This window comes from Syngnathus scovelli, chromosome 7, assembly GCF_024217435.2.
Source record: "Syngnathus scovelli strain Florida chromosome 7, RoL_Ssco_1.2, whole genome shotgun sequence".
Taxonomy (NCBI): domain Eukaryota; kingdom Metazoa; phylum Chordata; class Actinopteri; order Syngnathiformes; family Syngnathidae; genus Syngnathus; species Syngnathus scovelli.
Genome location: NC_090853.1, coordinates 973,452 through 1,000,633, shown reverse-complemented (window position 1 = coordinate 1,000,633; position 27,182 = coordinate 973,452). Strand labels below are relative to the sequence as shown.

Below are 27,182 nucleotides of genomic sequence, written 5' to 3'. Positions count from 1 at the left end.
AGCTCTGAAGCAAACAATGGGCCTGTCATCACTTGACCATCTGCTGCTGTGGTGGAGCACGTTCACAGCGTTAATTCCAGGACGGCTGCTCATCAGCCGCAGATGTCTGTCAATTACAAGGCAGCGCCAACGCAAACGTGCGCTAGCTGGGGACCGTCGCCCCCCCTCCCTCACCGCCCCCGTAGCTTCGAAGCGGAAGGAATTTGCGGCACGATTGCGAGTTGCCGCACGCCGCCTTGTTGTTGTTGTTGCGCTCAATTCATTTGGAGCGCGAGCGAGCGAGCTCGGTGTGCGCGCGTGCAGCATTCCTGGTGTGCGCGCGCGTGCGCGTGCGTGCGAGAGAGCGCCCCTTCACAGTGGCTCGTATGCCGATTACGACATGAGTGAATGTGCACGTCGCTGGAGCGCATCTGCTTGTCAAACATGTCATGCTCTGACCAGCCAATCAGAAGACAGAATAAAGGCGGACTGAATTTGAAATGGGATTGGGCAAAGAAACTGTCCCCCAAGTGAAAATAGTTCAGAGACTTTTTTTTTGTCAATGCGTGTCAAAACCCGGCAACTCTTTTGATGCCGAAAGCTCGGCCGGCCCTTCAGGTAGTCTGGGTCAAAGGTCACCCTCCGACGTGGCCTTTGAGGAATTCTGCGAATGAGTAAAGTCGAGGTTGCAAAAACTTGAAGGAGACGAAAAGGAGCAAGTCAAAGCAAATCCGCATTTTTATGGACTACTTTTTCACTTCATTTTTTTTTGCATTTGTATCCGTTTCATTCACTGGCACTTTGTTTGCTCTCCTCTGCAGACCATTTCAAGCTGAAGTCCCGTTCGCTCGCTTGTGCGGCTATTTCCGTCCTTGTGATGCTTTGCACAAAGAATGGCTGTGCGTGTCTCGACTCCCGCCGGAACAAAATGTTATGGTTTGCCTGCTTTCCATGTAGGGGCCTGACACTTTTCACTTTCACACCAGCGGCTTTGCCTGCAACGCCACGTAAATCACTGGCGCCTTTTTTCCGGGACTTGAAAGCATTCGTGCAGCCGCTAGCGCGCCGGCGGGTCAGCGTTCATCTTGTCCCTAACCCGGTTCACCTTGTTCTTTCTCGCTCTCTCTCTCTCTCCCTTTCTTTCTCCTCCCCCTTGCCGGCTCCTCACAAATAGACAGCGCCGCTCCCTCCTGGCGCATATTCCGAATGGTTTGGAGTGTCGGCGCAGGCCCCCGGCAGCACCGAGGGGGAGGGGGGAGGATGCCGACCACGCTGGGGACGAGCGGCCCGCCTCACAGCAGCACCGCAGGAACCGTGCACGGCGGCCAAGGGGCCCAACGCGGCTCTTTTGGACTTTGCAGGTGAGTCTCCTGACGCAAGGCTCAATTGGACCCGTTATTCAAACATGAGTCATTAAAAGAGAATGATCAAGATTGCGGCAAAATAAAAGTGTCGTACTGTTTCTTGAAGCGCTATTGCTCAGCATTTTAACCCGTAGTTTGAGGTCATGGGTCAATTTGAAATTCCCAATCAACATTAGCAAAATTTGACCCACGTCAAGCAAGTCACGTGATTTGGGGATTTTTTACTTGCGTCCTAAAAGGTGCGTGTTTGCGCACTGGAGCCGGTTTTGCGCCGGTGGCCATCAGTGGCCTTCTCGCGTCTATCGTAAGAATCCCGGATTAGCTATGCCGATGGAGCGGCTGGGAGTTTCCTCACTCTGTCGAGGAAACCCGTTGCAGGTTTCCCGTGCTTCACCCAAGCGGCGGAATTCAGCGAGTAGCTGCCGAGCTGAGCCAAGCGCGGTTGTGACGAACGCTTGGAGGAAGAGCGGTCGGATTCCTCTGCCGAGTGATGTCACCGCCGTCAAACAGATCCAGACATGAACCACTCGGGCTTTGACGCCAGATGTTCAAATGCGGCGGCGGCGGCGGCGGCAGCGCACTCTCACTCAAGGAGACGCTGTGAAGCTGCCAGGATTAGAAGCTACCTTGTCTTCTTTTCTCCCTTTCAGGTGAGCTGAATCGCACCATGGATCTCGGATGACACGGATTCTTTTATACCCGTGGAATTTAAGCGCTGACAAATTGTGGACATGAATGAGAATGGAAGTTCCGCCCGCAGCGACACCACGGAGACATCAATCTACGCTCTGGGACAAATTGGCCTTTTCGCCACGCGGCCCTGTCAACAGCTGGCGGCGCCTCAAAGGCCAGCGCCGCGCAACGGGCTCAATACGGGAACCGTTGAGGAACTTATCCGTCAAGATCTGAATTTCCAGGAACATACAACCGATGACCTCGGTCTGGTAGAACGGATTACTAAAAGAATGACGGACGACGAAGGACAAGCGTCTGTGGTGCTCGGAGACGCACCTCAAGTTCTTGCTTTTTTCAGCTTAGCTCATGATCAGCGTGGTCCACCTCCCGTCCAGGACCACGTGACAGATGATCTCCTCCCTGAGTCTGGACGGCGCTCACAATTGGAACCGAGACTCAACGGACTCGAGGACAGTTGTCTCCGTGTCCGCCGAGGAACCCGAAAACCGCCCGGCGTCGTCAAACGCAAGCAGAACCGCGTCGCCTTCTCGGACTACGGCGAGAATGGCGACTACGGCAGCTCGGAAGATGGCGAGTCCTCGGAGGACGACGATGAGCACGACGATGACGTGTTCCCGGAACCGGCGCTGAGCACGGAGTTCCCGGTCAATCGACAGCATGGGAGAAAAAGTGGCAAGAGGCGGAGCTACTGCGTTGGCGGCCCCGCAGGAAGCCATACGCGTGTTTATGACGCCGAGGCTGAAGGTGGTGACAAGGAGGTAGGAAGCTGTTGCTTTCTTCTTCACGCACGTGATCTGCAGACGCTTTCATTGTTGTCTTAGTTCCATTTATAGGTTGGACAGGCCTTGCCGCCCACATACTTTTGCTTTTTTTTTTAATCGTGCTGCGCACGCAAATGGGAACAGGTGTGAGAAGATAGCTTTGAAATCTTCTCCAAGGGCTTGTGATGTCCAAAAAGCCCTGCAATCTTTACCCCTCAAGGCTGACGTGCACTCGTGTGACCTCCCAACGGATGAATGGAGCACCAAGGACGGACAGACGGACAGATGGATGGCCTCAAGATTACAGGCTGCTTTTGGACAATCTGCAAAACGTTCCCGCTGACTTTTTAGTGGTTGACCTTTTTGGGGTACAAATAAGTGAAGACCCCGAAAGAGGCATTTGGCATGTTTTGCACGTACTGCATGTGTGGGAGGACCATTTTTTTTTTTTTTTTTAATCTTGTGTTGGTGCAGGAATGCAAACATGGCCGATGCTTTCTTTCCATGGGCAGCGAGCGGCACGTCCTCCTTTCCTCCGCCTCTTTACGGGCCCGTGAAAGCTTTGACGCGGTTGTCTGTCCTCGAGCGCTTATCTCCAAATGGCACCAAAGTGTCACGGCTGCAGATAAGGCGCAAATTCCGAGAGACGACCGCCGCTGTTTTGCAAATTGTAATCGGAATGTGCGGAATCCAGCCGCTTTGGTGTAAATATTATCACAAGGGCGCAGGCGACGCTATCGTGAACGGCTGCCTTTGGATCCATCTTGGTCGTTCTCCACAAAGGCTGAAGGTGAATTGTTTTTTTTTTTGTCAAGAACCACAACATGGTCTGCGGTTTTCTTTTTTTCAATGTCTTGCTCAGTTGGCGCATTTGTGCCGTGCAGTAATCGATGCGACCACAAGGGGGCACTGTCTACTGACAGCAGCTGTGGGCTGCCAGAAGCTTCACCTCCCCACTTGACGTTGGCCTTTTTCGAGGAACACATTGGGAGCGGAATGTACTTTCCGGCAGCCGTCCAGGTAGCCTTTAGAGACTCCATGGTGATCCCCGAGCACTCTCGCTCGCTGGGTGGGTGGCTCGCTCGCTCGCTAGCTCGCTGGCCCGCTCTTCTCTCCTGCTCCTCATTTCCATGTGAAAGACGATAGTGTCGCTCGCCCCTCACAATGTCGACAATGTGCACTGATCAAGTTGGGCGGCCAGTGTGATAACGCTGATTCGTAGCGGGACTTGTTGCCATGGCGCCCGGATGGACTGATGGAGACAGTGGAGAGCAAAATGTTTTTGGGGTTTTTTTTTTTAGGAAGGGGTGTGTGTTGTGGCTCTGTGGAATGCGTCTGATTCTCAGAGTTTGCAAAGCTTTTCCGTGACTCAAGGGCTTCGTTCGTGTCAAACATTGGGAAAACATTTGCTTTACAATGCTCCAACGTCGTTAGCCGATGCATCCGCTTGCTGACTTTTCCCCAGCCCTCTGGATTTTTTGGACTGACTTCCTGCTGGGGGAGCCTCTGGGGCCCAATGTGGTGTCAGTCAAACCAAATGCTTTTCTACTTCCAAACTGCATATGGTATATATGTGCGTGGAAAGTCACACACGGTCACATCTCATGGTGACAATTTGGTGACGGAGGGCCCTCCTTTTGATTTACGAGCGTTCACATCTTGAGGCCCCGCTCTCCAGCGTTTGAGGAGCTTCTATTTATACATGCGTGTGTGTGCGCGCGCGTGCGTGCATTGAGAGGCAGAAAGGCGGGAATTCCATGAGTGTCCACATGTCTGGAGCCATCCTGCCTTTTTGCACTTTGCCCCCCCCCCGAGAGAGAGAGCGAAGTGGCGGAACAGATCGCATTTCCATGAGAACCGTTTCAAACTCACCAGGAAGCTTTTTTTCTTTTTTTTTTTGTTAGTGTTTATGTTTGCAAGTGAAGAGGAGTTTTGCCTTTTCAAAGATAATCATGCCGTAATATTGTGAGATGGACTGGTCCAAAATGAAGTCACGTAAAACAAGAAGAAAGGGCAAGAGTTTTTGAGACGGGAAGGAAAACTCACCCAATGCTAACATGCTAATCTGATGGGGCTTTTCAAGTCAATGAGTTCTAACGTGTGCCTTGATGTCCCCGCAGCTCAAGGCTCCCTGGTCCGAGTCCATGGGCCAACTGATGAGGAAGCTGGAGCAGCTCAACCTGGACATTGAGGAGGCGCTGAGCGCAGGCTCCTCCCCCTCTGGCACGCCCTGCACCGCACGCAAGAAACAGGTGAGCCTTCCTTCCTTCCTTCCTTCCTTCCTTCCTTCCTTCCTTCCTTCCTTCCTTCCCCTTTCCTTCCTCCCTCCCTCCCTCCCTTCCCACCACCGAGTTCATCAAGCGTTGGGACTGAATTGAGCTTGCTCTGATTCCTCACAAGCATCTCCCCCTCTTCCTCTTCTTCTTCTTCTTCTTCTTCTTCTTCTTCTTCTTCCAAACAAGAGGACACTATCATCTTTGTCCCGCATCCGTCTGACTTGTGTGTTTTTGGGTCGGTACGTCCTCAGCGTGGACGAGCGAGAACAGGCGGCCATTGTGGCCGTTTTGATAGGAGTTGCTCGGCGGGCCGGGTCGGCCGAGGTAGCGCCCGGGGCACAAAAGTCTTCTTTGGTGCGCCACAGAGGAGCTCTTGTGTTGGTTCCTCCTCGGAGGGGCCGGCCGGTGCCTGGCAGGCACAGAAGCGGCGCCCCGGCATTCAGCGCGGCCCGCTTTGACGGGCCCAGACGTCTTTACTGGGATGTTTGACGAGGTCATCGTCTCTGTCCTCTCAAAGGCGCATCCGCACATACAAGCGCCTTTGTGCGCCAGGGCCTTCCCTACCGCAGACAGCGACCTCAAGCTTTTGTTGGTCCTATTCTGGTCCGGACGGACAGACCTACGGATGCTCAATGTGGCTCTGATGTCGTTTCAGCGCTCGGCATTGAAGCAAAGCCTGAATGAGCGAGGCGGGCGCTCCGGCCAAAGCGGCTCTTGTGTTCCTCGCCGTGCCTCCGTGGGAACCAGAGGAAGAAGCAAGAAAGCGGTGAGTTCTGCTCCAACCCGCTTTTGACTCGCGTTCACCATGTGACAATGTCACTGCTACCGTTGTACGATAGCCCAATTAAATTCAATTTTGTTCGGATGTGGAACCCCGACCGAGTGAGGCCAAGTAGCAAATGTGCCTCTTCAAGTGAACTTTGACCTCTTAGACGCCAGCTGTCGCTTCAAGCTCGAAAACGGCGAGATTGCGAGTTGAAAACAGCTGAGAATGTTTCGGGGAGCAGAGCAGAGCAGAGCGGCGGATTCCACCCGCCGTCTGTTTGGGGCTGCCCGGGAGATTTTGTTGCTCTAAAATGCGGGAAAATTTTCTTCTTCGTGTTGTTGTTGCGTAAGTTCAGGGCGCCGTACGACAGCGGGAAGCGGCAATGTGATACAGATGGGCTTCGCTCTCTGGCGAGATGCTTTATGGAAGAATTTGGAGGCGGTTTTTTTGGCACCTGCCCTTTTTGTGGGAAGAGGAAAATGGAATGCGCCTCCTCTAATATGCGTGGCGCTCCCATTTGCTTTGGACCATTGAGTTTTTTTCAAATGTCCGCCAAGAAAAATGTGATGTTCCTCATGTCATGTGATGAGAAACCAAAACAAATCTCATTTCAGCTGACTTCAGAAGCTTGTCATTGATTTTTTTTTTTCTTTTTCAGGGTTTCAACAAGATGACAAGGGAAGCTGGAGCAGGTAGGATCAGAAGGAATTTTGTCGCTATGCTATTGCTAGCCTTCGCTAATGGCCTCGTCTGCTTCTATGGTTAGCATCTGATTTAGCCCTTCAGTCATTTATTTTCAGAAAATGCTCCACAGCACTGTCGTGTATATAATAAGTCTACACACCCTTGCTGAAATACCAGCAGTTTCCCATTGGTCGCCAGGCGTGTGACATCAGCAGCTAAATTTATGATCATGACTGTGAAGGGTGCCGCCGGCGTGAAGGCAGTATGAAAAATTCCACACATGGAAAGATGGAAAATGACTTGCGGTTTCCTGAGTGTGGAGGAGGCCAGCGCAGAGAGCGAAAAAAAAAATAATAATAATACAAAAAAAAAAAAAAAGAGGCTGCTAGTATTTCGGGACTTTTTCCTCAAGCGTACGTGCTCGTTTATCAAGGTTGAGGAGAACAGAGTGGGAAGCTTTTTTGGCTAGCGCAAAATATTTTCACTACAGGTGGAAATGTTGCCTCAAAGTCGCTGAAAGCAATACGTGAGCATTCAAAAACAGCTGAAAAGCTTCGTATTGATTGCAAACCCTAACCCAGGCAGACTTCAAAACCACATTTAGCAACTTTGGCTCCAAACCTTATTTTGCCTGATTTCTGCCAACTTCCTGTTTGTTGCTCAAGCGCGTGCATCCACTTCCTGCAAGCCTACTTCAACTGCCCGCAAGTTCATGTCGATGACCTGTTAGTTCAACTTTAGTCATCTGTGGGAAGACTAGTTTGCATCAACTTCCTGTCCGTAGAACCTCCCTTAACTTGGCTGCATTTAGAAGCCCAAAGCAGGTGTCGGAGGTTCTTGTCAAATGTTTTTCCCTGGTGGGGCGAGCCGATTGGGCATTACATGCTTTGTCATTCAGCGGGACAACGGCCACGTACGCTTGTCACCACGGCTTTTCGTTCTTCCCCGGGCCCCTTCTGCACACGCGCGCGCGCACACGCACACACCTCTGCGCCGCTTTCAGCTCAAGTGGCAAACAAGCGCAAGAGGCCAGACGAGAACTTACAAGGCTGACTTGACCTCCGGCAAAGCAAGTGAGAAGAAACCACCGCAAAGGTGCTCAAGAAAACAAGATTAGGGAGCACTTTAATGGCGTCTCAACCCAGCTAAGCTCCAACCAGTTATGTGCCACATGTGCGGCTCTTCTGGAAAAATCACCTCGACTAGGGAATATACGGTCAGGAAATTTATAGCACATGCCTGGGACGAGTCCTCGGGGGCGTGTACGCTCCCTGAGCCCTGTTTCCATTCCAGCGCTCGCTCTCCCAGGCTATTTAACGGGGCCTAGCCCAAGTGCGACCCAAGCGTAGAAGAGAAATCACTTTTCCACGCAACTTCCTGCTCCATTTAGTCAACTTCAAGTTACTTCATTTCATTCTGGACCACTCAAGTTGATTGTGGACCTCTTCGGGGTGTTCTTGCTTAAAGTGGTACAACACAAACCATCTTGTGGGAGGGGGGGGGAGCATTCCCAGGGCTGTTGGATGTTTCCTCTTCTGTCCTGGTGTTTAAAAAAAACAAAATTCCATTTATTGGACAATTGATCGCTCCCGTGAAATGTCCCAAGCCAGTTGACTCCCATGAAAAAGCAACCGCCTGGCCGCCATGTCTCGAATGGGCTGTCCGAGTAACCTGAGCTCGGCTTCACGCCGAGACGGCACGCCGAGCTCAGCAGAATATCGCTCATCTTGCACAGGGTCGAGAGCCGCTTTTGTGTCGGAATGAAGGGTCACTCCAGCCCGTGACCAAGAACTGGGCCGCTGTGGCCCTCACAAGACCAGGCTAGAAGTTTGCGCCGCTCGCTGGCTTGCTTTTTCGGGGAGTGCAATGTTGTCACAACAGAAGTAAATGGTGCTGAAAGTGAAGTGCATTCCTGCTTTTAAAGGTTTGACCTCATCCAATCCGAGTCGGATTTGAAAAAAATTGAAATCGAGCCGTTCAGATTGTCTTAATATCAGATACAGGTCAGAATTGAGCTGCAGTGTGAACGTAGCCAAAGATCTGAATCGGGAAAGACTAGAATGAGGTGCTTGGGGATCACAATACGTTCCACAGAATGGCGTTAAGGCGGAGCCTAATTCAGAGTCTGCGCTTTCTCTTTTACTTTTTTCCAAGTAGTTGAAAAAAATAATATTTCTATTTTTCTCACACTGTGCGTAATTCCGCCAACTCGGCCCATCATTCACATACTTTCATTTGTCACATGGATTTTCAACGTTCACCTGACAATGATAAATTTCCCACAGTCAGTGAACGCATCACGACGATGAGGCTCTCTCTCTTTCTCCGTGCGTGCCTTTCCTCTCTCTCTCTCTTTCTCCGTGCGTGCCTTTCCTCTCTCTCTCTCTCTCTGTCACACACACACACAAGCACGCATGCACGCACGCACGCACGCACGCCCGCACATCTGGTGAGAAGCGTGAAAGTCGTTTACCATGATTTCTTTGCATTTCATACGCGTGATGAGAACGTTTTAAGCCACATTTGTTTTTTCGGACATGCGCCGCCAGAGAGGAGAAGCCTTTTGAAAGTTAACCGGGAAAAAAAGGGGGATTCTTTTCTCGCTTTTTATTTTTTTATTATTTTTTTTCAATTGCATCAAGTGGCCGGAGGAATTTTGCAGGGGAAATTTATTTATCATGTCCGAGTGCGATGACGTCTAAAGGGACGTCGGCCACGCTGAAGCTGCGGCGGTCCTTTAGCGAGCAGCTGCGGAGCTCCACGTCCAAAGCTTGGGACTTAATCTGGAGGAATGTCCGCGAGCGGCGGCTGGCAGGTCAGTGGAAACCCCGAGCGAGGCTGCCCCAAACCCGAACCCGGCTTCATGCGCACGAGTTGCACCCAAGACCGCAGGGTTGCCCCCTCCCCCCAAAAAAAAAAAAACAACAAAACAATAAACTAAACACGTTTAATATAAGACGCCGTGGCATGCTATTAAACACAGAGACTCGTATTTGACAATCGTGCGCAAGAAGGAATAAAAAAAAAAATATATTTTTAAAATTGACGTTTGGCAGCAAAAGCGTTTTTCATTGACTGCGTGTATCCAGCTGGCATGTAATTGACGATTGCAAACATTGTTTTGCCTTTTTCCCCACTTGTAGCAAACTTTGGAAACGTTTTGTGTGCGGGCGAGTGCAAGTGTGGGCCACAGGGTAGCGCTAGTGCGTTGTCTTTGCATTGGAACGTGTTATGAAAGAGATTTTTAATACTGTATCGATTTTTTTCCCCTTAGATTTTGTGCAGAAAAAAAACATTGTGTCTTATTCTGTGGCAGTGCAGTAGTGTTTGTCCACATTTTAATCTGTAGTCTGGCCTTGTATCAGTTTTGGGTGGTTTAGAGTCTCAATTCATGATAGATTTGTGTGAGCGCTGCGACCATTCCAGCTGGGAAAATCTCCAGCTCACTTTTGACCCTAATGAGGATGTGGGCTGCAGAAAACCGGGGGGGCATCTTGAAGTGTGACGCAATCGCCCGAGTAGCAAGTCACACAAGACGTGTTCACGTGGGAACTGCACACTACGAGGAGATGAAGTCATGCTAATAGAATCCAGATGTTGCATACCGTTCGTCTCAAACTTTTGGGTCCAGGGACCCTTTACAGGGGAGAAACCTCTCCAAGAACTCACTTTTATATGCACCCGTAAACCAGGAAAGGTGAAAAGTTGAAAAACAAACTTATAAGTTATGATAACAAATTCCTCATTTTTAGAGGAAAGAAAAAATGTTTTGCTCAAATTCAGCCAGATGATCGAATTGAATTTATTTCTTGAGCACGCTCATATTAAACACTTGTCTCTCAAAGCATCTTCCTGCAATGAAAGGAATGCAAATTGGCACAGAAGCAATATTGAAGGAAAAAAAAATTCACAACTGACTCAATAAGTAAACTTCAAATTAGTCGCTTATCACAGAGGATAAAGAATATATGCCTGTGAGTATTATTCGAATATCTGTCTAGTATCTGCGTTATGTTTTGCATCGCGTGTTAGCATTGAGCTAGCAGTTTGTCCGTGACAAGGCAAAACTGTTGTACTGTAACTTTATACTCCATTTAAAATTTTGTAATGTCCACATTTGTAAATGCACATTGACCTTCGTACCTTACCGTCAACAACAATTTTATGGTTGTAAAAAAAAAACGGATCTAGTTTTGATTCATCATTTATGAGCTGGCGGTGCATTCCGTAAGACGATAGGCACAACACGGCGTTGGAATGCGTCCGTCTAGACGTCTAGCGAGGAAGTAAACACGGGAGGACTAAGTCTGGGGGGGGGGGGGGGGGGGGGGGGGATTACGTCCCATGCCCATGCCATTTTTTTTGGAACCTGTGTAGTGATCCCATGAATGAAGACAGGTGTTTGCGGCCCGCCCAATGAAATCACGCAAGCGATGTGACGCCATCAACCGCCGCTTAAAAAAGCAACTCCACCCGAGTGTTTGTGCGGTGCCGGGGGCTTGCTTAATCCTCGGAGACCTTCATGAAAAGCCCTGAAGTGTGCTGCTGAATTGTGCTCTTTGTGAGCTTAAGATGGACTGGATTGATGGGGGGGGTTGTATACAGACAGGGCTTGTGTGTTTAACGTGCTGCTATGGCGCCATGCTGCCACACAGGCGGGAGGGACTGCGTAGCACAAAGCTGCACCGTCACCGGGCCCGCGTCCTGGGCGGCTCCGGATGCCTGCCGCCTTTAATACAGGTGTGAGGAGGCTGCTGTTGTTCACTCGTAAAATGGAGAAAGGCACAGGTTCAGGCCATAAAGGGCCTTTGTGAAAATCCATTCAGCCCCTGAGACCACTTCAACTTGAAATTTGGTAGACCAAAGTAGTCTCAATAAAGCATGCCCAAAAACATACTGGAAGTCAGCAGGGATCATTTTTGATGACTTGGCATGAAAAATTGGAAGCTTTCGAAGCCAGTTTGACTTGGCAAGTGTAAATGTGCGAGGAGACCTGCTGAGAGCCTGTTGGAGCTGAAAGCGGCCTTCTCCGCCCGTCACCGCCACAAGATGTGTCACTTCCCGGACCCGGCCTGACTCGACAAGTTGTTCTGGAGCAGGGCGGATCCAAAATTAAAAGCGTAAAACAAGAAAGCACTATTTTTGTAAGCACTCCTTACTCACTGGCTCGGCATTCCGGCCGTATTTATATTTCCTTCCCGTGCTGACAAGCCTCCACACAGACTCTGGATTCAGCTTTGCCACATGGGCCGGACTCCCGAGGCCTCCCCGCCATTGGCCTGCTCTCGGGTCACCTGACCGTTCCCGCCCCCCGCCCGCCCGCCCGCTTTCCGTGCCGTCCCACTCGGCTCACTCGAGGATTTTTGCACCTCTGTGTGAACAGTACCAGGCACTCTTGTTGGCTTGTTTGAAGCGGAGCCCAGCATTTGTATTTTTTTCTTCCTCATGTTTCGAGAACTCCCAGAGGCCTCGGGCAGCGAGTGCCTGGGAAGCATGACCCCGGAGAGCCGGGACATCTACCTGAGGATGGACCACCGCCGTAGGCGCTCGGGCTACAGGCTGGGACGGATCATTGCCAGGCAGCAGCTCCTCAAGAGGATAGCCGGAGGTAGGCGGGGGCGGGGCGGGGCGGCTGCGCGGGAATGTTGCTCCCACATGGCTACAGTCAGGCTGCTCTTTGACCATTGTCACTTTTGCTACAGTCATTGAGTTCTGCTAAAGTCCTGCGGCTGTGGGCCCAGTGCCTTCCAGAGATTTGCAGAATAAGGAAGAATTTCCTGTATGATATGGAATATTTTCAGCTGTTGCTGTTCCATTCGATCCTGTACGGGTCGTTGTCCTGCAACTGTCCAAACAATTCGAGTAGAAGCTTTTCTGTGTCTCTTGACAAGGAATGCCAATGTTAAAAAAATGTCTCATCCAACTCTTTCCAGGAAGTTTCTATGGAAATACTGTGGTCCAGATTGATCATTTGCATGGCAATTAACTTGGGACTGAGTTGAGGTATCTCATATTCAACAAGCAGGCCCTCAGACACATTTGAAGGCCCATAAAACATTTTGTTTTAAACAACAAACTAACAGCAAGGAGTCTTTGAAAGGGCTTCACTTTTCCAACTCTCACATTGTTTGCTTGGGAAGGAATGAAGGGTGAGTCCTTGTTGTGTTCCTTTTCAAATCAGCTGATTGAAAGGTCGCCTCCAGTCCAGCGTGCGTGTGCACGTGTGTGTGTGCGCGTACGTGCCGACAAACTTGACCTTCAGCCAAGAAGAGGGTGTTGCGGGTGCAGTAAATAATTACTATTGACTGACAATAGAGAGGAAAATAAGTCAGTGTTATGTAAGGAGGGAGGGAGGGAAGGAAGGAAGGTGTAAACACTGATACGGGATGAGATATGGACGGAGCCCCGACAGCTTTTACGAGGATCTGACGCGCCTTTGCTCGACTCGTTCTTTACCTTCACCTTGGGAATCATTCGAAAAGCCTGAGTGGCCATTGTTTGTCTGAACACTCAAGATGGAAAAAGAAAGGCTTTATTTTTTTACTGTGCAAGGAGGTCTTGACAGACAGTCCCACATTTGTCTGACATTTCCACAGCCTGTCAATGGAATGCGTCCCAATACTTTTGCAGCATTCTTTCCAGTCACGCTCAGCAGCTCCGCTTAGTCAGGCGCCTCACGTGTTTGGCCGCCGTATCGTTGCCATTTTATCTTTCTGGGGCAAGTGGTGTCAAGTCAACGGCAAACGGACTCAGATCGCTTTGGATGGCAAACGCACAAGTCGACGGCTGCAGTTTGCTCCACGCTCGGCCTCACCTGGCGGACGGGAGGAAATGGCCTGAGATGACGGTAAATACTTGAAGAGGCTGTCAGCAGCACTGTGTACAGTCGTCAGATCTGCATAAATAGCGGCGATGGCGGTGGCGACTCCTGCATTCCAGCCTTCTGTTGACATAGCAGGTTGAAAGTGACAAGGGAAGGGGGGTGGGTGAGTTGCCCCCTCCATGCCAAGCCAATTGCACCTCTCTCGTTCAAAACAATCTTGCACGTATTTATTAGTGTCGCTTCGTTGTTGGAATCATTTGCTAGGGCTGAGCAAGCGTCAATTATTTGCAAATTTCTACAATTGGCAGAAGGCAGGCCTTGGTCTAAGTTTTCAATTTTCCCCTAGGGGGCGCTACAGCATGTATTATTGTGGCTGTCCTCTGCGTGTCCAACTTGAGAAGTCTTAGAACTTGATAGTGCCAGTCTGGAGTGGCGTTCAGGTCCTTGAGCTGGGAAGCACTTGGAATGAAGGCTTTTCTCTGCCGCTCCACAATTTATTTGTGCCGCAAATAAGCATGCAGTTTGTTGTTTCATCTTTTATTCATGAGGCTCGTTGTCATGCAGATTTTTATTTGCTGCCTCCTGAGTCATCCTAAATAGAGACAAAAAGAAAAAAAAAGCCATTTTGACAATGTGATGAGCTTGTCGTTGGCGTTTCTGCACTTCAAACGCATGCACTTCTGATTTTTGTCTCCCCTTTGTGCCACTTTGAATTCATATTAAGTTCATCACAGCGACCTTGAGGATGTTCTCTCTGCATGAGTGAGATGCCTTCTTGAGTCAGATGAGTTTGAAATGATATTTGTGTTTTTTGGGAACAGTGTCCAGTGGTTGTCAAACTAGCCATCATGAGACTTCTGATAGTAGTAATTCCTGGTTTGGGCCGCTAGGTGGCAGAGTGAGTGCAGGTGAGGTCAGTGCAGCTGATTAATGATTGACTTGAGTGCACATTTGCCAAATGCTCCCTCCGTCTGGCCTGTAACACAAACGCACGGTCACACATTAACTGCATGTGTTTTGGGGCTCGGATTCATTTGACGCATTCGGAAATACTGATGCAGCTAGCAACATATGAGTTGTGTAGCTGTCTCACAGCACATCTTGTTATTCTATCCTCTGTGGTGGAAAGTAATTCAAGTTGAGATGCAAGACGCTGTGCTATAAGGCCGCCTTACGCTTGGGCGCCCCCTTGCGGTGGAGCAGAGCAACTGCGCACACGTCATAAGAGTTCCTGTGGCGAGCGACGCTCTCTGCAGCAGCCTTGTGGCCGTTAATTAAGCGAGGGAGGGGGCGCTTTGATGGCGGAGTTCCTGAGAGTGCTTTCTCACGGTGGGGGCCCTTGTTCTGATGTCGTCGCCCCCCCCATCCCACCATCCATCCACCCACCTCCGGCTCCCCTCTTGACTCTTCCCGAAAGAGGGAGGCGACCCCACGCTGTCCCCTCTGGGACTGGCTCCAAATGAGATGGACCTAATGGAGAGGAGGTTCTCTCTTTGGAGTGTTTTTCCACGCTGGCTGTGCTGTTGACAGGCATCCAGCGCTGCTTGACTGTACACTGAAGCTGTTTCCATTTTCAAATAAATCTCAAGTACGCTTTCCCATCAGCGTCAATGGACAGGCCTTGAAAAACAGCAACATTGTTTTTGACAGGGAAAAATAGCAAAGCCACATTGCAATGTTGTATTTTCCCCACTTCGGGACAAGCTACATATTTTAGCTGCTACTATTTGAAAATGGTCAGGCACAAAATGGATGGTGCAAAAGCACTACTTTATATTTGCGCTATCTCATGAGAAGGTCATTTTTATTCCAACAAATAATCGAGGATAGATTTCAATGGGCAAAAAATGCAAATAGGTGAATTTGTGAGGCTTTTGCGTGGGTTTAATATTCGACGTACGCGAGTAACGCGACTAGCAATGAGCCCCCCCCCCCAATGTAAAGCTGCAGAGATGGGCTTGGCAAAACACTGGAGTCCACCCTTTGAGCACCACTGTAGTAGAGCAGCTGAAGCGGAATGTGTCCTTTGACGCCGTTTGCGGTAAAGCCGAGCAATCTTTACAATGGACAAAGGCTGCTCGGGGAAAAACATGACACAGTGAGCCAGTGTCCAGCCCGCGCTCGCATTCCACTGACATGGGGTTATTTATTCATCTGCGCACAAAAGACAATAGTGGAAAAGGCAGCGATAAGGCCGCAAAGATCAACAGTGAATCCCCACTTGATGTTTTTATCACGACAGAAAGCAAATCCTTGCCATCAAAACGCTTTCGGCCGGAGGGGAAAAGAAGCCTGTGCGTCATATCGCCACTTTTGTCCCGGGAAGTCCAACTGGGGGGATTTTGGGACCTATTCCGAGCATGTTATGAAGCAAGCTGATGCTTTTCCAGCCGTGTTTGGTGTTTCAAAATGAGCCTTGAACTTCCCCCCTAAAAGAAATATCATGTTTAGATAGCTTTGAATTAAAAAAAGAAAGAAAATAAGACCATTTGGATGCGCTCTCTTTCCAATTTGTCTGATGGAGACAAAATGCAATTTGAACTTTTAAAGCCGAGCTACGCTTTGAAACTGGCTTGAAGTTTTCCAGCTAGCGGTGGGCGGCACCACCATGTAAAATGTGATGTGCTTGGTCTGTCTGTCTGGGTGTCCTTGAGGAGGTGAACCAGAATGTTACCACAGCTGTGCCGCTCTCGTTTGGATTCAATACGGAACCCCGGAAGGAAAAAAAACAGCCTTGGAATGACTTTTGACCCGGTGCGCTTTGACGCCGGTCAACGACAGCAGCTCGCAGGCGGCGGCTGTTATTTTCTCTCTCTCTCTCTCTCACTCAATCAATCTGTGCCTCTTTGCGTGTGTGTCGTCAAAAAATGTTAGCGTAGCGAGGTTAGCATCAAGACTCTTGCCTAAACGTGCAGCCCAGAAGTGAATCAGAGCGGCTCTTTTTGGCTTTGTCGCTTGGTTGTCCGGGTAACGTGGCCTCGGGCGGATGCTTTAAAAATCGGCGCCTGCCTCCGCAATCGACCGCCCTCCCTCTTGGAATCAAACAGGAAGTCTGCGGGTGATTCAAGGTGGGCTCTGTGTAATTACTGGTGACTCTTAGTCGCATGATTGAAGCATTGTGTTTGCTGCGTTTGATGTGTCAGCGTATTTAAACAGATATGCAGTCAAAGAGTGTTAGCTCCCAAAAAATAGCTTCCAAGAAATCCCAATTTTTTTCTTAAATCCAGATTTGATGAAAGCAGGTGTTTGCCAAGCGCCACCTCGTCTGGACATGACAAGTGTGCCATTGTGGCGCTCGTCTGGAGTCCCGCCGGGCCGTTAATTAAAAGCCAAGCGCGGCAGCATTCCGACGCAATTATTTGGCTACCGGGAGACGCAATCAATAGTGATGTCATCCGTTTGACAAAAGTTAACGTGGCATTCTTGTTGTTTGTTTTTGACTGTAGGCTGAGCGAGCGCTCAGTGTGTCTGTATGCAATTAGCATCATAAAGACGGAAGACGGGCTCAGCTTCAGGCCCCCGACCGAGCGTGACGACACCTCTCGGCTGGCCAATCCTCTTCTTTTTTTGGAAAAGCCCTCCAGGTGTTTTTTGATACAGACACTGCCAGTCTGTTTTTTTTGTGCTTTTTTTTGGGACAGGCCGCGTCTGAGTGATTCACTCAGGTGTCTCGTTGCGGAGGAGGGACTGGAGGAATGGGTCAGACAAGTTTAAAAAATAGATCTCTGAGTGCTTTCATTTAAAAGCTACATTTTGAATTTTGAAAGTATTTAAAAAGATGCTTAACTGTTTCTTAAAACTGATTTAAAAAATAATCATTTTTTAAGTAACCTGTATTTTAATATATGAATATTAATCATTTTCATTATTCTAAAAACAACAATTTTATTATTTTTTCAAAATATTTGTAATGAATCACAATTATATTATAAGATTTCATGACTTTTAATCATTTAAAATGTTCTAAAACAGAATTTTTATTCCCAAAAAATCATGACGTATTTAGAATTATACCAGAAGAACAATTAGGTCTAGGTTTAAATTTTTTATTCCTTAATATATCGTGTAATATATTTCAATATATTAATTCTTTAACATTTTTAATTTATTTCATTTATTATCACTTATTTTTTAAAGTATGATAGTCATTAATTAATTTCAAAAAGTTGTTTATTTTTGAATAAATCTAGATTTTTATTGTTTTGAAAAATAATTGAATCCAGATTTGTATTGCCATTGGTGTTTGCAAAGGGCCACCTCATCTGTTTTTTCTTTCTTTTTTTGGGACAGGTATTTTTTCAAGTCTCGTCTGAGTGATTCACTCAGGCGCCTTAGTGGGGGTGCAAATTTTCCAAGGGTCGGCGCAGTTAGCGCGTATAAATCCGAGCGGTTTGTTTTAGAGTGCTTTTAAAGCTGCGAGTATTTATTTTTAAACGGCGACTCAAACGGAGCGCCTCCGTCGTTCTGTCTGCACTCGGCTTTATAAGGCAGTTGTCTTTTACAAGAGTGAAATGGCAGATCGGGGCTACATCTGGAAAATCTTCTTGTGTTGCGGGAAACTGCAGAACGGACGGCGATGTCTTATGTAATCGCATGTGTCTGCATGTTGAAAAGAACAAAAAAATGCTTTTCATCTCGAGACATTTTCTGGCCCAATTCCAGCCCATGTGGCCTTGCTCCCTCGCCTGTGGACTTTTTGTCAGCACACGCTTTTCCTTGTGTGCGATTTGTCACACGAAAGTCATCACTCTCTCAGATGACACAGATAACACGCTTCCTTTCATTGGTGGACTCCTTCCAGACACCACCAAGTGTGACTCACAGCTGCTGACACTTTATGTCATACTCAGCCGACCTAAGAGCTGGTTGTTGTTTTTTTTCTTTCCCCCCCCCCCCCCCCCCCGGAAGAACATCTGCACCCGGCGAAAAACCGCGAATAAATATTCCCAAGAGACAAAGCTCTGATGAGGTCATTGAAAAGATCCTGGAGGGGTCCTAGAATTCCATGGCGATGGCAAAAACTTGGCCAGTGGGTTGTCTCGGGTCGGCGGAAAAGGGGGTGGGAGGCGACCGCGGAAAGGGGGCCGGCTTGAAGGAAAGATTTAGTGTGGGGACCGGGATCGGCCGGGGGTTGAGAAACAGCACAAGAAGGAGCTCAGTTCAAACTCGGCGCTGCGCTGAGAGCAAGCAAGAATGCGGCCCGGCGTGGGAATCAAAGATGCTCCGACTTTGCAAGCGCCTTGACTGATGGATGGATATACTGTAGGAGGCAGCCTGGCTATATGATGAAAATTTCCCGTGAGTACCAAAACATTTACGAGGGGTCGGGGAGGGGGTCGTTGGGTGACCACGGTCTATTTTGGTCTCGGAAGGAAGGAATAGTTAGTGGACGCTCATGCTGCGCTAGCATAGGCTAGTGAGCCTCTTGGAAATGAGATTGTTCATCTCAGTTTTTAAATCAAGTTTCAGCTCAAAGGGAGACTTTGATTGAGAGGCCCACACACCAATCTGTAAAGGTTCCATTTTTTGTCTGTGTTTGTGAGGTGGAGCCAAACTTCTCCTGGAAGCACGTCGCGCACGTCCAATTTGACGATGGAATTGCGTAATAGCAATGTTGCGTAATGTTGCCATCACAAAAAGAGTCGTGCCCTCCCTCCCTCCCTCCCTCCCTCCCTTTGGTGCCGCGCATCCCGGGAGGGACCACGGCGGCCCGTCCCAACGAGTCCCTATCTCGGCTTTTGTGTAACCGGAGTGGACTGTACGCAGGTTGTGAGCAAAGTGGCTGTCCGTGAACAAACACAAGCTCTCATTCTTTGGCACGGTGCCCTCCCGCCCCAGCCCGACCCGGCCTTTTATCCGTGGGAGATTTCCTCGGAGAGAGGATGAGAGGACTGAATGTCTCCGTGTCGCCTTACAGAATGCCAAACACGGAGGAATTCCCAGCTCGTGTTACTCAGGCGGGGGGGTTCCTGTGGGGTGACCTGGAAGAATATGGGATGGGATATGAAGCACCTGGAAGGGAGGGGGAGGAGGAGGAGGGAGGCGAGGCTGAACAGAAGCTGTCGACCTCCCACTGCCGCAGGTGTGAAGGCGGCAGATCGGAACGGACCTCGCCGGCACGACTGCGTTGACGGGGTAAACAGTGGACTTTTTCTTTTTTTAACATCATCCAAGGACGGACGCGGAGGTGGGGGGGAGAGTGCTAATATTGACTCAGTTGTTGGTCAGGGCTGGAGAGCAAAGTCACTTTTCATTGATTGGGTCGGCCGTCATCACGCGCATGTGAAGCGACGCAGGTGAGACTTGGACAGTAGCTGAGCGGGCGCTGAATCCGCTTAGGGCTCCTTTGACTCCTTGCTGATCTCGGCCGGGTCGCGTCGGTAAGCAGACTGGCGGGAAATGGTCGGAAGATGGCCTTTGTTTATTTCTGCCAGATGGTCTTTGTGGCAATTTGTCTGCTGTTGTTTTTTTTCAGCTCAAATATCTGCCTGGCTTATTTATAATTTTGGTCAAACAATATTTCCAATTCTCACCGAAATAGTCATCTCAAATTTTAACCAGATGTGCAAAAAGTTACATTTAATGCTAGTTTTGTTTTTTTCCCGTCTTACTGGATGAATCTTCTGTTTGCTTTGGCACTGCAGCGTGAGTGCATGTTTCTCAGCTATGGCAGTAAATAGCTGCGTTCGCATTCATGGGAAGGCGCCAAAACGCCGTGTCAACAGCAAGCGGGTGCTGTCAGCTTGACATCTTCATATTGTTTGCTCTCGACGGCGCGGCGCGGCACGGCGCCGCTGTGTGTTTGGAGCAACGCTCGCGTGATCCTCGTGTTGCTCACTTTATGCCTTTTGACCTTATCAAACACGTAAGCTCAGGATCGGGAGCGAGCCCTGTCACAAATAGCAAATGACTCTGATCTTCCAAAAGGAATGGCTTTGGGAGTATTACATTTATAAAAGGTGCTCCGGACATGTGGCCGAGATTGTTGTGCTCATAAGCAAGGCTAAATTTAGCTCATAAGCTAGGCTAAATTTAGCTCAGCCATGACCACCAAACTTGACCACTGTCAAGTTGAATCGCTGCAACACGTTTCTTGGCTATGAACGAAGTAGCTGGGAAAAAAAAATCAAAACTTTTGTCTGACGTCGGCAGAACGCAACTTTTTACCACAGCTCATTAGCCGGTGCGGGTCCGAACTAATAAAGTGTCTGGCGAGTGTTCGGTCGGCCGAGCGCTGCTTTTATGAGTGTTTTACACGCGCACGTAAACAGCAGCTTGAGCGCAAAAGATATCTTGTAAAGTCCGTCGCGCCGCCAAAAACAAACATGTTTCATCCCAAAATGTCTCCTTTCATTCCGTGTTTGCAGAATTGGAGGCAAAGGAGGCGTGCGACTGGCTGCGGGCCACCGGATTTCCCCAGTACGCTCAGCTCTTTGAAGGTAAAACTCCCGAGCTCGTCACAAAGCGCAAAAAGGCCGCCGGCTTCCATTTAGAGACGCCGACAACCTGATGGGCTCGTCTTGCGAGGACCTTTTGAATGCATTTGAAATACGGATTGCAAATATTTTTCCTCCGCATTGGCAGCTGGAGGCAAAAGTGAAACGGCTTCACGAGAGGAAATCTGCCAATTTCTGCGCACTGCAGATGAAATCCACGTCGCTGTCGCTTCAAAAGCCCAAAAAACAGGCCGAGCCTTGTTTGAGGCCGGCCTGCTTTTCATAAAGACTTAATGACTTTACATGAATGCGGCGGAATGTTGGATTCTGGGTGCCATCCACCGAGTTACGTAAGAGGAGACCCGCACCCGGCCCGATCCGGAACAGGGCTGATACTCGGAGCATGAAATGCCGCCGTTAGCTTCCGGGGCCTCGCACTTGGACTTTCCATCGTGTCAAAACTCTTCTAATGCCATTGTCCTGTTGACCTTTAAGATTCCCAGTTCCCCATTGACATCAGCCCCGTCAAACGAGACCATGACTTCCTGGACAGAGATCTGGTGGAGCCTCTTTGCAGGTAAAATGCGTTGACGTTGAAAATGCTCGCAAAATCGCCAGTCAGAGCGGGAAGGCTAATAAAAGTTGTTAGATGAGACCCGGCTGCAAAACAAGTCACAGAGATTTCAAGCTGAGAGCTGATTTTTATTTATTTTTTTACAACGTCAAAGAGCATTAAGCCATTAAAAGTGCGGTTGGTTCAATATGGCTCCATGATGTCAGAGCTTCTCTTCCAAGAAGACTCGGAAAACAAAACAAACAGGAAAAGAAAACGCGCTCGGGTCGCCACGGTAACCATAGCGACATTGGATAGGGGAAAAAGCCAGCGGAGCGCCGCTTGACGTAGTGTGACGCTAAACAGCTCGAAAGCAACTCGGCGAAATTCCAGAGTGGCCACGGGGACAAATGGAAGAGCCGAGCGGCCGACCGTTCCAGCTGCGGCGTGATGCCAAGCTTCCGTGCCAGCGCTATGGCAACAGCGGCTAGCAAAATAAATAGCATCGTGCCCTTTAATTGGGCTCCATATTTGACGCATGCCCTGCGGGATCCCCTTGCTCGGAAGCCTCCCGTTTTAGCAGCCGCTTTCCAGGCCTTCTGAACTGAGGGGGTGGGGGGCGGCCATCTTGGAAATAGTCCCTTTGGCCAAGGTCCCGTTATCTATACTGACGGTGCTGTTTGGCAAACCCAGATAACGTGAGACCCTTTGGTCAGTGACCCATGTGGCAATGGTATGCAAAATAACAAGAGCTTAAATATCAAGTAAACAAGAATGATAAACAATCATCAGGGGGGGAAATATTTTTGAAACAGGCAGCTAAAATTGTCTCTGATTATTTGATCAAATGAGTCGGGAACTGGAGTTCTCATGAGATGGCCCCGTCTGTATTTCCTGTTTTCTTTTTTTTCTTTCAGGCGACTCAACACCTTAAACAAGTGCGCCTCCTTGAAACTGGATGTGAACCTCCCAAAGAAAAGAGTAAGCGGCCTTGTCTTTGAATAATTCAGACGGGTTTCAGATGGCAACGAGCTTTTTCCACGCCGTCTAAATTTAGAGAGGATTTCTAGTGTGATTCCAATGAAGCGGAAAAGCAACATGCCAGGATGTCCTTCCAATTTTTTAATCTGCGGCCCACTTTGAAATATCGTCTGCGGTATTTGTGTTGGCACGCTCTATTTCTGGCCAGGAGCGCCGTTGACTCATGTTTCCCCATTGCGTAATGTTATTAAGTCCGAGCCGAGCGGAGGCTTCCTCCCCGCGGGTCTCGCTCATTGTCCTTCCTGCTAACAATGACACGCTGGCGGTAATCCGAGAAACGGCGGCCTAACCTATTTAGCCCGTAAATAGCTTTCCCGACTATGAGAAGAGCGGACGCTCGTTAACGTTGTTTGCGGCATAAATTGCGCAACGGCCTTTCCGACTGATGAGGTTCGGTCTCCTCCGCAGAGCGAAGACTCGGATGAAGAAGACCTGTTTGCCATCAGTGACAAATGGACCTTTGAATGGAGCAGCCGGCGCTGGTCCAGGCTGCAGGAAATTGACAGTCTTCTGGGAACCTTAGATCCGTCCGCCGGGGACGCGGCGCCTCTCAGAAGCGCCACCAGCAGCGAAAGCGTGCTCACGGACCTCAGCGAGCCCGAAGTATCCTCGCTCCATAGCGAGAGCAGCGGGGGCGGCCCTACCCGGGGTCCGGACCGCCAAGGTTCCGAGCGCGACATGCCGGACTTGACGCTGCTCGCCATGTCCCACATAAGCCGCTACGGCTCGCTGCCTCACAAGCGCGGCAAGACGGGTCGCACCCGCGCCAAAGACTTTCTGAAGCGCATGGAGACGCTGCGCTCACGGGGGGCGCTGGCCAGGGGGCGGAAGCCGCTGGTCATCGGCTCGCCGGTGCTGCAGCGGGAACCCGGCGCCCTCGAGACGCTGCCGTGCGTGGACATCGTCAACGGAGCTCAGGAGGTTCCGTCCCGGTCCGGCAGCGAAGGCAGGAGCCGTTCCAGCGGCAGCACGGGCAGCACGCCCAGCCTCCAAGAGCGCAAGTCGTTGGGCGGCGGCGAGCACAAACGCAGCGGCATGTATTTGGAGGACGTCGACATCTTCTCGGGCAACCAAGTGGCCCAGCAGAATCGCATCAACGAGTTCTGCTCCTACGAGGACCTGGTGGTCCATATTCCCAACGACCACAAGCCGGGAACCTTCCCCAAAGCGCTGTCCATCGAAAGCCTGTCGCCGACCGACGGGGCCTCGCTCGCATGGCGCTCGAGCGGCGCCGGGCTGCTTTCGTGCCGGCAGGAGGCCCGGCCCGCCGCGCGGCGTTGCTCCCGAGGAAGCCGCATCAGCGTTTACGACAACGTCCCCGGCTCGCACCTCTACGCCAGCACCGGGGACATCATGGATCTGGAGAAAGAAGATCTCTTTCCTCACCTGGACGACATCTTGATGCACGTCAGCGGACTGCAGCAGATCGTGGATCACTGGTCCAAAAACGTGCTGCCGGGCGGTGACGGGGTGGCCAGAGGAGATCCGGCGGGCCTTCAGTCCTCCAGTCAGATCACGCTGGACTTTGAGGCCGATTCGGTGACGGAAAGCCAGACCACGACGCCGGGCGCCGGCGACGGGGTGTCGCTTTCCGACATGGACGCCACCAGACTCGGGGAAAGGAGAGACTCGGGAGTGGGGGCTTCCCTCACCAGACCCAATCGGTGAGACTCGGCCCGAAACGACGACGGCGGGGCGTCGGCCGAGACTGACTTTGCCCCTTTCTCCGCAGTTTACGATGGCCCAGCTTTCAGATTTCCAATCGCCTCAGCCACTCGGTGGCGTCGTTGCAGATCACCAACCAGTCGGCGGGCCAGCTGAGTTTGTTACAGAAGTTCTCGCTGCTGCGTTTGACGGCCATCATGGAGAAGTACTCCTTGTCCAACAAACACGGCTGGACCTGGTCAGCACCTTTTACTTGACCGGAGCGTCCTGGAACCAAACGTGTTTGACGTATCTGCTTTTGTGGCCTCCCAGGGCAGTTCCAAAGTTCATGAAGAGAGTGAAGGTGCCCGACTACAAGGACAAGAAGGTGTTTGGCGTGCCGCTTCTGGTTCACGTGCAACGTTGTGGCCAACCGCTGCCTCTGGGCCTGCAGCAGGCCCTGCGCTACCTGAGGAGCAGCTGTCTGGACCAGGTCAGCCTTGCGTAACCTCGCCGTGTCGCTTTCTCGTAAACAATGACGTGCGCAGAATAAAAGCGCGACGCCTCGCTCTCCTCTGATTTCGCCGCGTGTTTTTGTTTGGCTGCTAGGTGGGACTCTTTCGTAAGTCGGGTGTCAAATCCCGAATTCAAGCGCTGAGGCAGATGAACGAAAGCTCCCCGGACGACGTCAACTACGACGAGCAATCGGCGTACGACGTGGCCGACATGGTGAAGCAGTTCTTCAGGGATCTGCCCGAGCCGCTGCTCACCAGCAAGCTGGGGGAGACCTTCCTCCACATCTATCAATGTAAGGTCACCGCCGCATCACGTGCTCGCTCAGCCGCCCGCCAACATCCGTGTTTGGAAACGCCCAGACGTACCCAAGGACCAAAGATTGCAAGCCGTCCAGGCGGCCATCATGCTGATGTCGGACGAGAACCGGGAGGTGCTGCAGATGCTGCTGTGTTTCCTGAGCGACGTGACGTCCTCGGTGGAGGAGAACCAGATGACGCCCATGAACATCGCCGTGTGCTTGGCGCCCTCGCTCTTCCACCTCAACATCCTCAAGAAAGACAATCTTTCCCCGAGGTAAACGCCGAGCGAGCACCCTCGTTCGTTATCTCTAATTCGCTCTAATTTAGCGCGGTGACTCGGACTGCCTCACGATGGCGACCTGGTCTAATTTGCTCGCTGTTCCCGTCAGGGCGATGCAGAAGAAGTATGCCAGTGGCAGGCCGGACCAGAAAGACCTGAATGAAAATTTGGCGGCGACGCAGGGTCTCGCCCACATGATCACCGAGTGCAATCGGCTCTTTGAGGTACCGCAACCGCCCGCCCGCCCGCTCGGCGTTTTGGACGCTCGGACGACGGCTCTCGTTTGCCCGTCAGATCCCTCACGAGATGGTCACGCAGTCACGCAATTCATACGTGGACGCCGACCTGCGCGCGCCGACCTCCGACGAGCTCTTCAAGCTCTTGGAGGACGAGAACGGAACGCACCAGAACCACATAGAGGCCAGATTGGAGAACTTGCTCAGAGAAGCCCGTGAGAAATCCAAATCCTGGGTGTCCTCCAGCAGCTCCGATAACACGGAGCTGCACTTCCAGAAGGTACGCACGCGTTCGTCGATTTGGAGCCGAACTGTCGTGCGGGCTCCGCCTTTGACGCCGGTTCCGTCTGGCTCGCAGGCGGGCGACGGCAACCCGCTGAGACGCTGGCGGGTGTCCGTGGAGGTGGAGGCGCCGCCGTCGGTGGTGCTGAACCGGGTGCTGCGAGAGCGCCACCTGTGGGACCCCGACTTGCTGCAGTGGAAGGTCTGCGACACGCTGGACAAGCAGACGGAAGTCTTTCAGTACGTCCTCAACCGGATGCCGCCTCATCCCAGCCGAGACTTTGTGGTTCTCAGGTGAGCCGCAAACGGAGCACACGTTCTGTTAGCTCATGAAACCAGGAACTGAGCCATTTCTTGACGTCTTCTCCCAAGGTCATGGAGGACAGACTTGCCCAAAGGCGCGTGTTCCCTGGTTTCCGTCTCAATGGAGCACGAGGACTGTCCTCCCGCCGGAGCGGTGCGAGCTATCGTCCTGGAGTCCAATTACCTGCTGGAGCCCTGCGGCTCGGGGAAGTCCAGGCTGACTCACATTTGCCGAGTGGATCTGAAGTAAGTGACGGACGGCAGAGCAAAGCAAATGCAGTCTTGTCGTTACTCTAAGGTATGACTGTTGTCCATTTGTCTTTCAGGGGAAGAACTCCGGAATGGTACAACAAAGCCTTTGGCCACCTTTGTGCGGCAGAGGCCGCTCGCATCCGCAACTCCTTTCAGCCGCTCATAGCAGACGGTCCAGAGACTAAAATCTGAAAATCTCTCCCCCCCCCCCTCCTCCCAACTAAGGCACAGTCGAATGGAATGTTTCTTCTGCTCCTCGGCATTTGCACAAAATCAGATGAGGACATCTTGGAGACGTTTTTACTCAGCGGAGAATTAATCATCCTGCCAAATTGACTGGATATGCATAATGTTGTCTGTATTGGTGCGCGACCGACTGTCGTAATGTACAATGTCTAGGACATTGAAGGCCTCATCAGCTTCTGAGAAGCGTGTACATCATCATGTCAAGATTTAAAGATATAATTATTCTTATTGTAAATCTGTGAATATTGCGTGTGCGTGTGTTTGGGAAGGGATCAATGGTATGGTTTCTTCCTCATAATATAAAAAATCCTCCTTCCAAATGTAAGCTGGTTTTACTTCAGCACTGACATTCATTTGTTTTTGTTCAACTTGGACCTCCTGTGGTTGTGAATGACTTAAGGTTTGACTTGCTCATACCTGCTTGTAGGGTACCGGTCCCATGTGCTGGTGACAGCAAAGGACTTTTTTCTTTTTTTTTTTTAAATAAAGCTGTCAGGATAATAATATTGTTTTGTTCCAGTCTTACATGCAAAGCAGATCCACGTTTGTCTTTCAGAGTATGCAAGTAGAGTAATTAGCGTCGTTCAAATCTTTTTCCAATTAAGTGGAGAGCGACCTCTAGTGGTGATTTGCACTGTTACAAGTTTAGTCATATTTTCGAAACAAAGTTTAAGCATTTAAGTTGTAATGAAAGAGTCCAAAGTTCAAAGTAAGAATGTTTAAAAAAAATGTTATCTTACAGTTG

The 27,182-nt window shown here is 50.4% G+C and overlaps 1 protein-coding gene across 4 annotated transcripts; it reads left to right on the top strand.

The window, feature by feature from the left end:
* The first annotated feature begins 1,177 nt into the window (after positions 1 to 1,177).
* Positions 1,178 to 26,941, top strand: stard13b (StAR related lipid transfer domain containing 13b). Of its 4 annotated transcripts, XM_049726664.1 has the most exons (19): positions 1,178 to 1,340; positions 1,994 to 2,797; positions 4,921 to 5,052; positions 5,732 to 5,842; positions 6,501 to 6,534; positions 11,982 to 12,134; positions 20,717 to 20,788; positions 21,281 to 21,362; positions 22,256 to 22,319; positions 22,788 to 24,043; positions 24,112 to 24,282; positions 24,357 to 24,516; positions 24,633 to 24,831; positions 24,899 to 25,112; positions 25,228 to 25,342; positions 25,413 to 25,634; positions 25,713 to 25,930; positions 26,009 to 26,185; positions 26,266 to 26,941. In XM_049726664.1, exons 2-19 carry the CDS (start codon positions 2,075 to 2,077, stop codon positions 26,381 to 26,383), a joined length of 4,221 nt encoding a protein of 1,406 aa, XP_049582621.1. In that variant the 5' UTR covers positions 1,178 to 1,340; positions 1,994 to 2,074; the 3' UTR covers positions 26,384 to 26,941. The 4 variants fall into 4 exon arrangements, with proteins under 4 accessions (XP_049582621.1, XP_049582622.1, XP_049582624.1 ...); XM_049726665.2 differs by lacking the exon at positions 11,982 to 12,134 and having other exon boundaries at positions 1,179 to 1,340; XM_049726667.2 differs by lacking the exons at positions 1,178 to 1,340; positions 1,994 to 2,797; positions 4,921 to 5,052; ... (1 more) ...; positions 6,501 to 6,534; positions 11,982 to 12,134 and adding an exon at positions 8,914 to 9,341.
* The last annotated feature ends 241 nt before the right edge of the window (positions 26,942 to 27,182 follow it).